The 15,949-nt window shown below is 38.1% G+C and overlaps 1 protein-coding gene across 2 annotated transcripts; it reads right to left on the bottom strand.

Annotated features, from left to right (window-relative positions):
• Positions 1-149: 149 nt before the first annotated feature.
• Positions 150-8,299, bottom strand: LOC123322121 (oxysterol-binding protein-related protein 8). 2 transcript variants are annotated; one of them, XM_044909966.1, is made up of 13 exons: positions 7,568-8,299; positions 7,460-7,509; positions 5,976-6,209; positions 5,768-5,912; positions 5,217-5,417; positions 4,810-4,970; positions 4,258-4,436; positions 4,004-4,199; positions 3,672-3,947; positions 3,302-3,617; positions 2,973-3,196; positions 2,598-2,752; positions 150-2,524 (listed from the first exon to the last, which is right to left on the bottom strand). In XM_044909966.1, exons 1-13 carry the CDS (start codon positions 7,746-7,748, stop codon positions 2,335-2,337), a joined length of 2,508 nt encoding a protein of 835 aa, XP_044765901.1. In that variant the 5' UTR covers positions 7,749-8,299; the 3' UTR covers positions 150-2,334. The 2 variants fall into 2 exon arrangements, with proteins under 2 accessions (XP_044765901.1, XP_044765900.1); XM_044909965.1 differs by having other exon boundaries at positions 5,976-6,215; positions 7,568-8,298.
• Between the last annotated feature and the right edge of the window lie 7,650 nt (positions 8,300-15,949).

Genomic DNA, 15,949 nt, shown 5'->3' with positions numbered 1-15,949 from the left:
CACACAGCCATTGAAAGAATCAACAACATTCTTTATGAAAAGATCTGAAATATTGGGCAATTCCGACTTGCAGGGCAGAGCATACTTTGCACGGTTCTGTCTATAATCAAATATCCACTATAAGCCGCATCTGCGAATCAAACAATGGAGAGCATTTATCATTTATTATTCTTCAAGTAATAAATTGTAACAGCTAAAATATGTAACCATTCCATTGACTAATCCTTCGACCATGTTATAATTACATAAGTTGAAGATTGAAAATAAAAACTTATTTACAATATCACAAATTTCATGCCGTGTAATACACAGTAACTAAATCACAAAATACAGCTTTGAAACATAGAATATCTTCAATCAATAATAAATTGCAAAGGAATGCACATAAAAAAAATCCCAGAGCAATTTCGGCATTCAAAATTTCAGAAAAAAACACTTCTAAAGCCCAGAAACAAAATCGAGATAAAACTTATTAGTTGCGAGACTACGCTATTCTTCAATAAATTGTAAACGATTTTTTACTTTCTCATACCAGCTCGGATCTTTCCCGGATATGAGAAAGCAATGAAGTCGTTAAAAGTGTGTTAAAATTGTGAACAATTAAATACATAGATTGTTTCTGGAACACTCATAATAAGACCTACGTTGAAATAGCCGAAAAGGTCTATTCAAACATACAAGAAAGAAGAATTATCCCTGAAATCGATAAAATTAAGTGTTCGATAGATTTCCAAGTAATCACATTTTCAAACAGCACTCGGCGAATGTTACAACAACCACAAGAAATATTTCCAAGATATCCGTACGTGTTAAATTTTTCTTCGAGAGTGCCTTTTCAAAATGTGACTCGACACTAGAAAGATCTCTCGAACTTGGACGTAGGGGTAAAAATTTACAAAATCACACTATACTTGTTGTTGAGCAAGAATTCCATACCTACAAGAGTTTCTCTTAGTTGTCCAAAACCGATTCCTAGCTATTATTGAATATCGAAAAAAAAAATTTATATATTAAAATCGATCCTCACCCTGCGTTTTTTTATATGAAAAGAATGAATAGGATTGAAAAGGCTTTTCTCAAGATTGGAGCGTAAATACTAACACTAACACTAGTTCAAAATAGGGTAGGATCTTTGTATGGATGGTTGAATTTCAAGACATAAAAACCTTGCTTATATCGCGATGATGTAAAAAGTTTAATCTTACGAGACTATTTTAGTCCCTAATCTGAACGTTTTTGATAAGAATTTAAGAACGATTCACGGCAAAGAAGGGCCGTTAACTTGATTGAAATGGCTTTTGATTGCCAAATGTGATGTGATTTAAAATTATGTTCCACCTTCCTTACGTATATATATATAAATGTGTATACTCATTTACTCATATATTTATTAGTGCAGTGCCAATTTTTTTCTGTGTACATTAAGGAAAAGAGCAACTGACTTGCAACTAGTATAAAACTTATAAACTTTCGTCAAAATCAATTTGAAAGTGAGAGCGATAGGCTGATAGTATATTCCATCAAACATGAGATGAAACAATTTGAACTAATAATGTGAGGGATCAGTTCTTATTGTTACTAATAAAACATAGAGAAAATGAGACTAGTCTCGATTTTCACTATATGTAGATTGTGGGTGCTCTTACACAAGGTGTTCGATGAATCACTGTGCAGATATCATATGACAAGTATACTTGTCATACAAGTTTGTACAATCACTACCGAACAACCTGTATACTTGCGGAACTAGAATCTAACGTCATTTATAAAATTTCCATGTTGTTCAGATGTTACATTTTTCATTAACAAACACATGGGGTTCGACGGAATGTGATAAGCGTCAATTAACGATAATCCAGAGGGACATAACATTCTAGAATAATAACAAATAAACATTTGTATCATTCTAGACACAATAATAATTTGCACATAATGGTAACATCGAGACAAATCACCAACACCTGCACATGCAAAATGAGAATGGAATAAAAACGAATATTACAAGTTTGTTGACCAGTTTATCACTTATTAAATTATTGCTCTCTCAATTCAGACTTATTTGTTCGAATAAATAGATGTAATGTAGAATATTCACAAAATAAATAAAATTAAACAAAAAGTTTCCCTTCATCTCACCTTCAACGTGAACACCGGTCAGCCTGGAGGTATATAAGAGTGCTTACCGAAATATATTTTAATATAATCTTTTGTAATCATGTAAAAATCTCCACCTAATTACGTGAAATACCTGAATACGATAATGTCATAAATTCATAATAGAATGTTGTCAAAAATTCGCTTCATCGAAATTTGATGAACTAATTTTCGATGCACCTATGCCAAATACAAGATAAGGGCCTGCATACATCCAGCCACCAAAACAATCAGAAACATTTCGATATACGTGGGGCCGTTTCTCAAACGACAGCTTTGGATCATACTGTTTATACTACCTTGAAGTTCGGCGATCTTTTCACCTTGATCTCGCACGCATTTCTGGAGATCGTGAATCGCCAACAATACCCTGCAATCACAAAAATGATATAATGAATCATGGGAGGGATTAGATAACGGTTTTTTTTTCCGAAATAATTTACCCTGATGATTTCGGCATGTTCTTGACCGATTGGGTCGAGTCGGAGTGAAATTCCTCGGACGTTGTAGCGCTGTCATTTATGTCAGCATCAGACGACACCTGCTTCTGCGCAACTTTCCTCTTGGAGGTTTTCATGCTGAGCGACCTTGTATCCCCCTATCGAATTATAATGCAACATGATAAGAAATTTAAGGTCTTCAAGAAGGCTATGAAATTTTGACAGTTGACCATGGAATATAATCAGTGACATTTGAAGCGTGTACGTCGAATCCCAAACATTTACAGCACTTCAACTGTCGAATCTTCATAGCCCCCTCGACGAGAAATTAGGATAAACGCTCTTCATAATGATTTTTTCATTCGTTGATTCACCGACCTGTTGAGGATCCACACTGATAATACTCGACGTTCTTATCATGGGAGTAAGGTGTTTAGTTCTGGTGGATATGACGTAGTCGAATTCGTATTGGTATAGATCGTTCCGAGGATCCCATGGTCTCAAGTCGGAGTGCATGTAAACCCAACGGCCGCTTTTTAAATCTTGCTGAAAATGTGCCGGGAACCAATCCTCACATTTTGCCTTGCGCTCCTTCGAACGCGCTGAAAATATATGCTCATTCGTCAGAGTAACCTTGCTTTGATAGAAGTAATCACGAATGGTGAGACACCTTGAATCTTCGCCAAGCGGCCAACCTTAATACTAACCTCTCTGAGCCTCTTCGAGGAGTGTCTTCTCCTCGGTGGCTGCAATCATGTCCTCCCTCATGATCGCAGCAGACACGTGCTGCCACAATCTCTCAGACTCGAAATCTTCCTGCTTATCAATTGGCACCGTATGACGCATGAGCCTACTGCTCCTCACTTTATCGGTGGGGTTCCATAGGGTGGACTGCTCGCCGGTCCTTTTATCTTTCAATGTGATAACGCCATCCCAGTAACCTTCCAAGGTGGCTAAGGTCTCGTTGCCCAGCTTCAATTTGCCCGAGATGCAGTTAGTTTGGTCCGACCTGCCCAGAAAAGGCTGTAAAAGATCGTGTGAGCATGAATTTCTTCAGTACCACGGCCGTCTATTTACTTTCAACTTGAATTCGATTTCCGTGTAATAACCAGTCTTCTCGCAATCTATGGTTACTTTGCCGCCAAGCTCCATCGTCAACGTGCCCACTAAGATGCCCTTGCAGTGGGCATAGGGTATGGTCATTGTGTAATCTTCACCGCGAGGCAACAAGGTCAAAACAGCCGTTCCGTCCAAGATGGCAGATGTTGAGTTACCGTAAAACTTAGATCTAGCGAGAATACTGGCACTAATGGAGTACCCGTCCTGCCTGTTGGACACATAAAAAGCCGACATCTGAAATATAAACAGTAGTCACATTCGAAAATCAACAGAAAATTAGGAAAAATTACAGGTGGATGATGCGACACTTGCTCGGCGATGTAAAACGTTTTGGAACCGTTAGGATTGAGCCAGTAGCACCGAAATGTTTCCCCTAAAATCGGATTGTACGGCTTCTTCAGACCCTTGGGCTTTTTGTAGAAGCCAGACAAATACCACCGTACTACGGTTTTCATTCTTGTGAAAGCATCATCCTCGGCAACGGCACTGGAATTTTTTTTAAATTAGTTGACGTATCACTCGTGCAATTCAATTTTAATTATACCTCGATAATATATCGACATGATAATAGGCGTCTGTCAGTTTGTCTAAAAACGAACGTGGTTCGAGGATAAACGTAGGTAAAACAACTTTGCTTAGATCCATTCCCGGTCTAACCTGTTTCACCAAGTACCATATTAATGATTTGTTCTCTTCCGCCAATTCCTCCACTTGAGCACCTGACTGAAAAACAAGGGCGATTGGTAATTGCACCTAACCTAGAATATTGGCTATGTCAAATTATATTAGATGACATTTAAATAAGGACCACCCAGTAAAGTGGATCAATTTGACATGACCGTTTTGTAGATTAATATGTAGGATAATTATAGTATATATGCTGCTTAAGGAAAACGCTTTCTCGATAAAACATTCCACGTTTCTCTAGGTATTCTTATTTTAATGTCACTTACTATAACCCAACCTCACTACAGGTATTGGCAAACGTCAAAAATAATGACATTAATGACAATACATGCAACTTTTAGGGACTTTAAAGACATTTTATGGAGCATATGTGATAAAAGGTTGTAATATCATATATCATTGCACTTACTCCACCAAACTCTTCCTCTGGAACTGGAATATAAGGGGTTTCAGGAGGATCATCGTCGATTTCCTCCTCTTTTGCAGAAATATCCGATTCGGAATCGGTCATCTCGCAATCGCCTGTACTTAAATGAGCGCCGTTTTCGGGCTGACTGACATCATCAAGATCTGAAAGTTAAAGATCTCAATCATCCCAAATCGAGAAGACGTGATGTAACGTTACTGATATTTCAATACTCATCTCACCGGAAGAATCCGTATCATGGTAAAACGAAGGAACTCTACTTTGGGAAATATTCAGAACACACATACTGACAACCAACAAAAGACATAAGAATGAACTAGAGCAACATGATCGATATATATGCAGTCTATACTGCTATAAATTCTTTTATCTCAGCTGATAGTACTCACCATTGTGGAAATGTTTCTCATAATCTGCTTCGTTCCATTGTGTTTCATGATTTGCACTGCCCGATTTATTACTCACTGATCGGACTAAAGCTGTGTTATTCCTTATAGATATTTCCAGGGCGTCCAACCAGCACATACCAGACGCCTGAGACGGCGCCCTGAATATTGAGTAAGAACTGGGAAGAGGCTGGACAACTGCACCTGCGAAACATACAGCACTCAAGAAGACCTTGACAAAACCCTTGACTGGGTCAACATTCCAAAAATTCTAAAATCCTCGATAATCGCAGGAAGGAAAATTTCAAGGAAAAATGAAGAAGTTGAAAATTCGGTTATAATAGAACTGAAATCATATCTTCTGTGGTTTTCCTCCCACTGAAAACTTGGACATAAAAGGCTGTGAATTGAGCGATGACTCAATCCCATGAGGAAACATCTCAAAACAGTTAATGAATCAATATTCACAGGAATATGCATACTGATTTATATTTTATTTTAATCAAGTCATCAATTTCCATATTCAGTTTCAATAGAATATCTAAATATCTCACCGATTGTCTCATTTTCTGGTCCCCTTGGTGCCCAAATTGATTGATCAAGAGGATTGTAAAGTTTAAAACAGAAACCATCTTTCTTACTAGGTCGCTCAATCACTTTGCAGGAATTCAGAAGGATTGTTCCAACCCAGTGACTGCTCTAAAATTAAAAAAAAAAAAAACATTTCTCTCAAAATCGACAATTCCTCGACGAAAAACTCACTTTCGCCTTAGGACTTTTATAAAGCACCAGAAGACCTGGCTTCAGGACACACCACAATTTCGTCCAGGACTTTAAGGTGCCTCTTATTTTGAGCCAATCTGCTAGGACTACTACAGATGGATCTTTCAACGAATTCAACAGTTCGTTGGTCACTCGCTTTTTCTCCCGCCTATAATTTTTTCTTTGCGCTTTGTACGACTCTTTTCTAGTTAATTTCGACGTCGGATCTGGGGTCTGCAACTGCAACTTTATCTTATTCATCCGAGAAGAAAATTCGACGTAATTTTTTTTTTTTAATTTCTGATGACTTCAAGGCTAGTTGAATTATCAGCATTGAATGAATTTTCAGAATGCATTTACGTAAATGCAAAAAAAAATATGGAATGCAACTTATAATCTTTATCAATAATTATTCAACTGTTCAGGAATTACCATTTATACAACTCACTTATCTCTTATCTGCATTCTATGAATCACAAGTTTTATTTAGTTACTTATTTGGCTATTATATACATCCCGTAAAATCAATATATTGAAAGTTTTCATAAAAAAAAGAAAATAAAAACTATATTGTATGACAACCCTCCACTTCCAGAACAAGTACAGGGTGATTGATCTTAATTGCCCTGCTACATTTTTTGTGTTTCTTATCTTTTTATACGTCGAAACAAGGTATGAAGTGTTCCAAATATAAAAGATTAAGAATTTCCAGGAAAATGAGAAGATAAAAAAATAAAAAAAATTAAAATGAGAAAGTAGGATAATGCACAGGTTTTCTGAAAGATTATATATATAAGATTTCAGTTTTTTTTTTCAAAATTCGTTTTGAATAGTAAAGCTTTTGTGCGGAACTTCTCTTCTACAGGGTGACCAAAAAGGTTAGAGTGGGGAAGGCATTCATATAATCTATCACCCTGTACTCCACTACCTCCACCATATCCTATAAATAGCGTCATTCTCATATGATGTAACCATTGTTATTAAGTAATTTTCAGCAAGATAATTGATCATGTCGTAAATCAAAATAACATCAAATACATACTTCCAATTGAAGTTTCATCAACATTCAATTACGTACACATCGTATGACTGTATATAACTCTCAAGGCCACTCTTAATTATCGCAAATTTCACGAATTTGAATTCTAATTATCTTCATAAGTTTATTGAATGGAAAAAGGCATACAAATATTCTCCCAATGCATTCTGACTAATGAAAGTTGACACAGGGAGAGCACTCGTCCTCTATATGAACTTCAAGAATTTTCCTAATGATTTAAACCTTCTGAAAGGGTTTGTTAATTTGGGATTCAATTTATTCAACTATGAGAATTTACTATGGAGGAATGAATTCATAATCAAGTAAATTTTGGCATCATAATGAAGTATCGGGAAATCATGATCAAGGATTTATTCACCGGTGTGTACCTCACATCGAAAAAGATCAATATGAGAATTGTGTGCAATGTGATGAATTTACTTACTCTATCTTTATCACCTGAAGTATGGTCAAAGTTTTCAAAACTAAGCCCACCTGAAATTTTCGGATAGTTATGAATATTTTCTAGATGTTGCTCTAGAATAAAATTTACCTGGGGTGTTTGAAAGTGAATCACTAGATGGCAATTTTGGCAATATGTTGGAGAGGGCCCTGGATTTTCTCTCCTCAGACTTCACGCTTTTTCCTGATCCAGGAGTGGTAGGGAAAACATAGGGATCAGTGTTCACATGACTAGAGCTAGGACTGGTTGGTCCTTGATGTGACTGAGACATATTCACGAATACACACAAGCACACTTAAATTTGAAGATACTCGATAATAACATTTGCTCCTGAATAAGAGTACACAGACGAATCGCCTTTACGACATAAACACAGCCACTTTATTTGTTTATACTCAGAAGGATATCCATTTTATCGTAATGATTGAATGTAAATACATTACGGAGCGTCGAATTGTTGGATCAAATCTTGTTTGTATCTATGAAAAATTGGCAATAATATTCCTAGCGGTAATTAATCATTCGACAATTCCCCATTACTTTATCCTACATCATGTCATGAGCACTTCTACTTAATCAAGGCTATTATTATTATGATACGTTCGATTGATACAAATTGCAATCTACGTTAGTTTTTATTTCAATTCCTCTGCGCCATAAATATTTTACTCAATAAAAACAACCATAACACAACGGATTAATTTCCACTAGGACAACAGAACACTTCGACTTCTAACCTCAATTTTATCACTCAAATTCTAACACAGACGCTACACACCAACGATTAATCAAATTTTCCAAGAACAAGACCCCAAGTTCGTCCTTTTTCTGTACTGTAGTGTTTTCACTGCGACAGAACGGAAAACGGAAAGGAAACTCTGGATACTCGGAAACGGTACGAAAATAATCGAATAGATGGCCGCAAGTCAGTTTGAAAAGTTTTTGGTGGATGCGATTCATGCCTACATAATACGAATAAACCAGGTTGATATAAGACAAGGATTCAACGAAAAAAATTGCTCTTCATCGAATTCTGCTACAAGAGAAAGTAATTTGATTTTTACTACACTAACTGATTCCAAATACAAATAATTCATCCTAAAAGAAAAAAACGATAATGAACAGTTATTTAGACAAAAAAACGTGACATCTCACGAATATTCATCAAATATAACACCTGATCTTCGTTGTCTAGTTAATCTGTGAATTAATGAACTCATTTGAGAAGTAAGAACATACTGATTGATCCAGTTATGAAAACAACCATCCTCTGGATATATAATTTAAAGCGATCATCACGATTCGTTTTAATCTTGGTCATGCGAAGACTTCGATCGGATGCTTTTCTTTTTGAAGTTCACAAACTCGGACATTCAGAAGTTTTTTTTTTGGGAAAACAAGCGGTGTTGTGCGATGTTTATTTCTGGATGGGTGACTGGTCTGGTCATTTGAACAAGTTCAGAAAATCTCCAGACTATGTATAACGATAATCCGTTTTTCTCGCTCACCCCGTAGAATAAAATTTCCAAATATACGTATGATTTATAGGTGACCAAAAAATGACTATAACCATTTCTCGATTTTTTATTACAGAGAACATGCAATATGCATCACATTAAAACTTATAGGTTTCAGTCCTCTATCGAATTATGAAATCGAAATAGCGAATAATAAACCCAAATCGGCTGCTCCACATCAGAGAAAGCCTTGGGAAATATTCAATTACTGCAATTTGCGGTTCAATTCGTTATGTAAACGATTTCCACCACGGTGAATTGATATAATAATATTGGCGACAGATGTAAAATAAACGGAACTTACAGAGAAAGCGTAGTCTACCGAAGAAGCCTTATGAGTAATCTGCCAAGCGAAGTGAAAAACGGAATTACGGAATACACCACGTTTACATTACCCAGGTCATATGTTTATTCCGAGGAAGAATTTTTCTATTGTGAATGAGTGTTTTCTATTTTGCAAATTTTTTCCACCTGAAAATTATGTGATAGTGTAACGATAACCATGTAATTTGATCTCTAGCCTTCCATTACGAATTTTCATAAATATCAACTCAATGAAACACTCTGATGTTATAAAAAATTCCCAACAATGTCTAGTTTACGTTGATGTTTTTTTCTGTGATAATTAACTCATTCATATAATGATAATAGTCTAGTAAATTATTCTCTACATTGTATCTTCTCCTGATGTTTCACGAACGACTGGCTTGAGAATGAGCTTAAGAGACATTTATACTAAGAGACATAGAAAAGAGAACACCTAGTGTTAATGAATTTTTCTAATGGTTTGGGCTTGTTAACAACAGAGGGTGAATCCGCAGTACATTCTTTCGCGTAAGACACGTTCTTTTCCCATGAAAAAATAGTATATGTTAAAAACTTCCAATATCCGACGAGCTAGAAATTTCCAAAACCGAAAGTCTCACTTCAAATGAGCCACCTACGTGCCAAATCCCACACCCATTGATTCAAAGCTTCGAACTACAACATGCTCCCAAATTTGACGCCGATACAATCAAAATTGTGACTTGTGGGGTGATGACAATCAAGCGTTACCCACACTTTCTTTTACTACACCAGTTATTCGATCGATGATGCAACAAATCATCAAGCCCACCCTTTAACATGCTTCTATTGTTTGTCTCGTTTCCCGAATTCGCGTATTTACCGATTAGTTTTCCCGAACCGAATCGTTTCCCAAGTTGGAGTTCAAAACTCACAACTTCCCCAAATTTCGGAATGATTATTATCGATCGATGGTAGAGGACTACACCAGTTGTTTGATCGATGATGCAACAATGCATCAAGCCCACCCTTTAACATGCTTCTATTGTTTGTCTCGTTTCCCGAATTCGCGTATTTACCGATTAGTTTTCCCGAACCGAATCGTTTCCCAAGTTGGAGTTCAAAACTAACAACTTCCCCAAATTTCGGAATGATTATTATCGATCGATGGTAGAAGACTACACCAGTTGTTTGATCGGTGATGCAACAAATCATCAAGCCCACCCTTTAACATGTTTCTATTGTTTGTCTCGTTTCCCGAATTCGCGTATTTACCGATTAATTGTCCCGAACCGTATCGTTTTCCGAGTTTGAGTTCAAAACTCACAACTTCCCCAAATTTCGGAATTATTATCGATCGATGGTGGAAGACTACACCAGTAATTTGATCGATGATGAAACAATGCATCAAGCCCACCCTTTAACATGTTGCTATTGTTTGTCTCGTTTCCCGAATAATTTTCCCGAACCGAATCGTTTCCCGAGTTGGAGTTCAAAACTCCCAAATTTCGGAATGATTATCGATCGATGGTGGAATACTACACCAGTTATTCGATCCATGATGCAACAATGCATCAAGCCCACCCTTCAACATGTTTCTATTGTTTGTCTCGTTTCCCGAATTCGCGTATTTAACGATTAATTTTCCCGAACCGAATCGTTTCCCGAGTTGGAGTTCAAAACTCCCAAATTTCGGAATGTTTTATCGATAAATGGTGGAATACTACACCAGTTATTCGATCGATGGTGCAACAATGCATCAAGCCCACCCTTCAACATGTTTCTATTGTTTGTCTCGTTTCCCGAATTCGCGTATTTACCGATTAATATTCCCGAACCGAATCGTTTCCCGAGTTGGAGTTCAAAACTCCCATATTTCGGAATGAGTATCGATCGATGGTGGAATACTACACCAGTTATTCGATCCATGATGCTACAATGCATCAAGCCCACCCTTTAACATGTTTCTATTTGTCTCGTTTCCCGAATTTGCGTATTTACCGATAAATTTTCCCGAACCGAATCGTTTCCCGAGTTGGAGTTCAAAATACACAACTTCCCCAAATTTCGGAATGATTATCGATCGCTGTTGGAATACTACACCAGTTATTCGATCGATGATGCAACAATGCATCAAGCCCACCCTTTAACATGTTTCTATTGATTGTCTCGTTTCCTGAATTTGTGTATTTACCGATTAATTTTCCCGAACCGAATCGTTTCCCGAGTTGGAGTTCAAAATACACAACTTCCCCAAATTTCGGAATGATTATCGATCGCTGTTGGAATACTACACCAGTTATTCGATCGATGATGCAACAATGCATCAAGCCCACCCTTTAACATGTTTCTATTGATTGTCTCGTTTCCTGAATTTGTGTATTTACCGATTAATTTTCCCGAACCGAATCGTTAACCGAGTTGGAGTTCAAAACTCACAACTTCCTCCTAACATTTCGTAATGTTTATCGATCGATGGTGGAAGACCACACCAGACTGTTATTCGAAATCATAGCATGCAAAAATTCCTTTAAAATACATATATACCTAGCGGCGGATGACAGCCCACTGCGCCCACTCTGAATAGGTATGGATGCCAGGCAGTCCAGAAATCACTATATCAGTAGTAGGTCGTGGGTCTATTCGACATCCTTGTACTGGTACTCGTGACTCGTAAGAGTTATGATGGGTTGATAAGGAATTCTCTACAACTGTGGCCGAAAATTTGGAAGTAACGGGGATTCGTCATCTGTCAGATAGGCGAATCTCTGTTTCTTACAATACATTGGCCCGAGTTTCTAGGAATGCTGTATAAAACCACCATTTTCATGGTTCTTACGCTGCATCCACATTATGCCTTTGTGAGCTGATTGGCAAAACCGCTCGGTACACAAAGGCATAATATGGATGCAGCTTAAGAATTGACTGCTTGGAAAGAATTGCATGACTGCATCATTCTTGATCGCTCATACAAGAGTTTCCAGGAGTTCACCTCTCAATAAGAACCAAGAAATAAGGAATGAACTTAAAGGTACTTCTTAAGGCACCATTCTCTTCTATGATATCGAATAACCGTCGAGATCGATTCATCAAGCCCACCCTTTGACATGTTTTTATTGTCTGCCTCGTTTCCCGAATTCGAGTATTTACCGATTAATATTCCCGAACCGAATCGTTTCCTGAGTTGGAGTTCAAAACTCCCATATTTCGGAATGAGTATCGATCGATGGTGGAATACTACACCAGTTATTCGATCCATGATGCTACAATGCATCAAGCCCACCCTTTAACATGTTTCTATTGATTGTCTCGTTTCCTGAATTTGTGTATTTACCGATTAATTTTCCCGAACCGAATCGTTAACCGATTTGGAGTTCAAAACTCACAACTTCCTCCTAACATTTCGTAATGTTTATCGATCGATGGTGGAAGACCACACCAGACTGTTATTCGAAATCATAGCATGCAAAAATTCCTTTAAAATACATATATACCTAGCGGCGGATGACAGCCCACTGCGCCCACTCTGAATAGGTATGGATGCCAGGCAGTCCAGAAATCACTATATCAGTAGTAGGTCGTGGGTCTATTCGACATCCTTGTACTGGTACTCGTGACTCGTAAGAGTTATGATGGGTTGATAAGGAATTCTCTACAACTGTGGCCGAAAATTTGGAAGTAACGGGGATTCGTCATCTGTCAGATAGGCGAATCTCTGTTTCTTACAATACATTGGCCCGAGTTTCTAGGAATGCTGTATAAAACCACCATTTTCATGGTTCTTACGCTGCATCCACATTATGCCTTTGTGAGCTGATTGGCAAAACCGCTCGGTACACAAAGGCATAATATGGATGCAGCTTTAGGATGGACTGCTTGGAAAGAATTGCATGACTGCATCATTCTTGATCGCTCATACAAGAGTTTCCAGGAGTTCACCTCTCAATAAGAACCAAGAAATAAGGAATGAACTTAAAGGTACTTCTTAAGGCACCATTCTCTTCTATGATATCGAATAACCGTCGAGATCGATTCATCAAGCCCACCCTTTGACATGTTTTTATTGTCTGCCTCGTTTCCCGAATTCGAGTATTTACCGATTAATATTCCCGAACCGAATCGTTTCCCGAGTTGGAGTTCAAAACTCCCATATTTCGGAATGAGTATCGATCGATGGTGGAATACTACACCAGTTATTCGATCCATGATGCTACAATGCATCAAGCCCACCCTTTAACATGTTTCTATTGATTGTCTCGTTTCCTGAATTTGTGTATTTACCGATTAATTTTCCCGAACCGAATCGTTAACCGATTTGGAGTTCAAAACTCACAACTTCCTCCTAACATTTCGTAATGTTTATCGATCGATGGTGGAAGACCACACCAGACTGTTATTCGAAATCATAGCATGCAAAAATTCCTTTAAAATACATATATACCTAGCGGCGGATGACAGCCCACTGCGCCCACTCTGAATAGGTATGGATGCCAGGCAGTCCAGAAATCACTATATCAGTAGTAGGTCGTGGGTCTATTCGACATCCTTGTACTGGTACTCGTGACTCGTAAGAGTTATGATGGGTTGATAAGGAATTCTCTACAACTGTGGCCGAAAATTTGGAAGTAACGGGGATTCGTCATCTGTCAGATAGGCGAATCTCTGTTTCTTACAATACATTGGCCCGAGTTTCTAGGAATGCTGTATAAAACCACCATTTTCATGGTTCTTACGCTGCATCCACATTATGCCTTTGTGAGCTGATTGGCAAAACCGCTCGGGACACAAAGGCATAATATGGATTCAGCTTTAGAATTGACTGCTTGGAAAGAATTGCATGACTGCATCATTCTTTATTGCTCATACAAGAGTTTCCAGGAGTTCACCTCTCAATAAGAACCAAGAAATAAGGAATGAACTTAAAGGTACTTCTTAAGGCACCATTCTCTTCTATGATATCGAATAACCGTCGAGATCGATTCATCAAGCCCACCCTTTGACATGTTTTTATTGTCTGCCTCGTTTCCCGAATTCGCGTATTAACAGATTAATTTTCCCGAACCGAATCGTTTCCCGAGTTGGAGTTCAAAACTCCCATATTTCGGAATGAGTTTCGATCGATGGTGGAATACTACACCAGTTATTCGATCCATGATGCTACAATGCATCAAGCCCACCCTTTAGCATGTTTCTATTTGTCTCGTTTCTCGAATTTGCGTATTTACCGATCAATTTTCCCGAACCGAATCGTTTCCCGAGTTGGAGTTCAAAATACACAACTTCCCCAAATTTCGGAATGATTATCGATCGCTGTTGGAATACTACACCAGTTATTCGATCGATGATGCAACAATGCATCAAGCCCACCCTTTAACATGTTTCTATTGATTGTCTCGTTTCCTGAATTTGTGTATTTACCGATTAATTTTCCCGAACCGAATCGTTAACCGATTTGGAGTTCAAAACTCACAACTTCCTCCTAACATTTCGTAATGTTTATCGATCGATGGTGGAAGACCACACCAGACTGTTATTCGAAATCATAGCATGCAAAAATTCCTTTAAAATACATATATACCTAGCGGCGGATGACAGCCCACTGCGCCCACTCTGAATAGGTATGGATGCCAGGCAGTCCAGAAATCACTATATCAGTAGTAGGTCGTGGGTCTATTCGACATCCTTGTACTGGTACTCGTGACTCGTAAGAGTTATGATGGGTTGATAAGGAATTCTCTACAACTGTGGCCGAAAATTTGGAAGTAACGGGGATTCGTCATCTGTCAGATAGGCGAATCTCTGTTTCTTACAATACATTGGCCCGAGTTTCTAGGAATGCTGTATAAAACCACCATTTTCATGGTTCTTACGCTGCATCCACATTATGCCTTTGTGAGCTGATTGGCAAAACCGCTCGGTACACAAAGGCATAATATGGATGCAGCTTTAGGATGGACTGCTTGGAAAGAATTGCATGACTGCATCATTCTTGATCGCTCATACAAGAGTTTCCAGGAGTTCACCTCTCAATAAGAACCAAGAAATAAGGAATGAACTTAAAGGTACTTCTTAAGGCACCATTCTCTTCTATGATATCGAATAACCGTCGAGATCGATTCATCAAGCCCACCCTTTGACATGTTTTTATTGTCTGCCTCGTTTCCCGAATTCGCGTATTAACAGATTAATTTTCCCGAACCGAATCAGTACCCGAGTTGGAGTTCAAAACCCACAAGTTCACTAAATTACGTAATATTTATCGAACGATGGTGGAAGACTTCACCTCGTTCGATGATGCAACAATACATCAAGCCCACCCTTTGAATTCGCGTATTAACCGATCAATTTTCTCGAACCGAATCGTTAACCGAGTTGGAGTTCAAAAGTCACAACTTACTCACATTTCGGAATGGTGGATGACTACACCATTTATACGATCGATGATGCAACAATACATCAATCCCTTTGACATTTTTCTATATTCTGTCTGGTTTCTCGAATTCGCGTATTAACCGATTAATGTTCCCGAACGAATACGCTCCACAAGGCAGCAGGATTGCCGTACCCTGGCTAGGGACCCTTACAGGGAAATATCATCCGGGTCAGACGAACCCTGGTTTTTTTTACGAGGTTACTACTCCTTCCCTTTACCTTTTTGCAACCTGGCTCA

This window comes from Coccinella septempunctata, chromosome X, assembly GCF_907165205.1.
Source record: "Coccinella septempunctata chromosome X, icCocSept1.1, whole genome shotgun sequence".
Lineage (NCBI taxonomy): Eukaryota > Metazoa > Arthropoda > Insecta > Coleoptera > Coccinellidae > Coccinella > Coccinella septempunctata.
The sequence above is the reverse complement of the archived record's forward strand: the minus strand, read 5'-3'. Positions and strand labels throughout refer to the sequence as shown.

What these genes read in the sequence shown, in the direction of transcription:
- LOC123322121 (XM_044909965.1), bottom strand. Translation starts at nt 7,748, where the DNA reads ATGTCTCAGTCACATCAAGGACCAACCAGTCCTAGCTCTAGTCATGTG. An exon ending in TTCACTTTCAAACACCCCAG is followed by an intron (nt 7,510 to 7,567) that starts GTAAATTTTATT and finishes CGAAAATTTCAG; the next exon opens with GTGGGCTTAGTTTTGAAAAC. An exon ending in AACATGCCGAAATCATCAGG is followed by an intron (nt 2,525 to 2,597) that starts GTAAATTATTTC and finishes TTGTGATTGCAG; the next exon opens with GGTATTGTTGGCGATTCACG.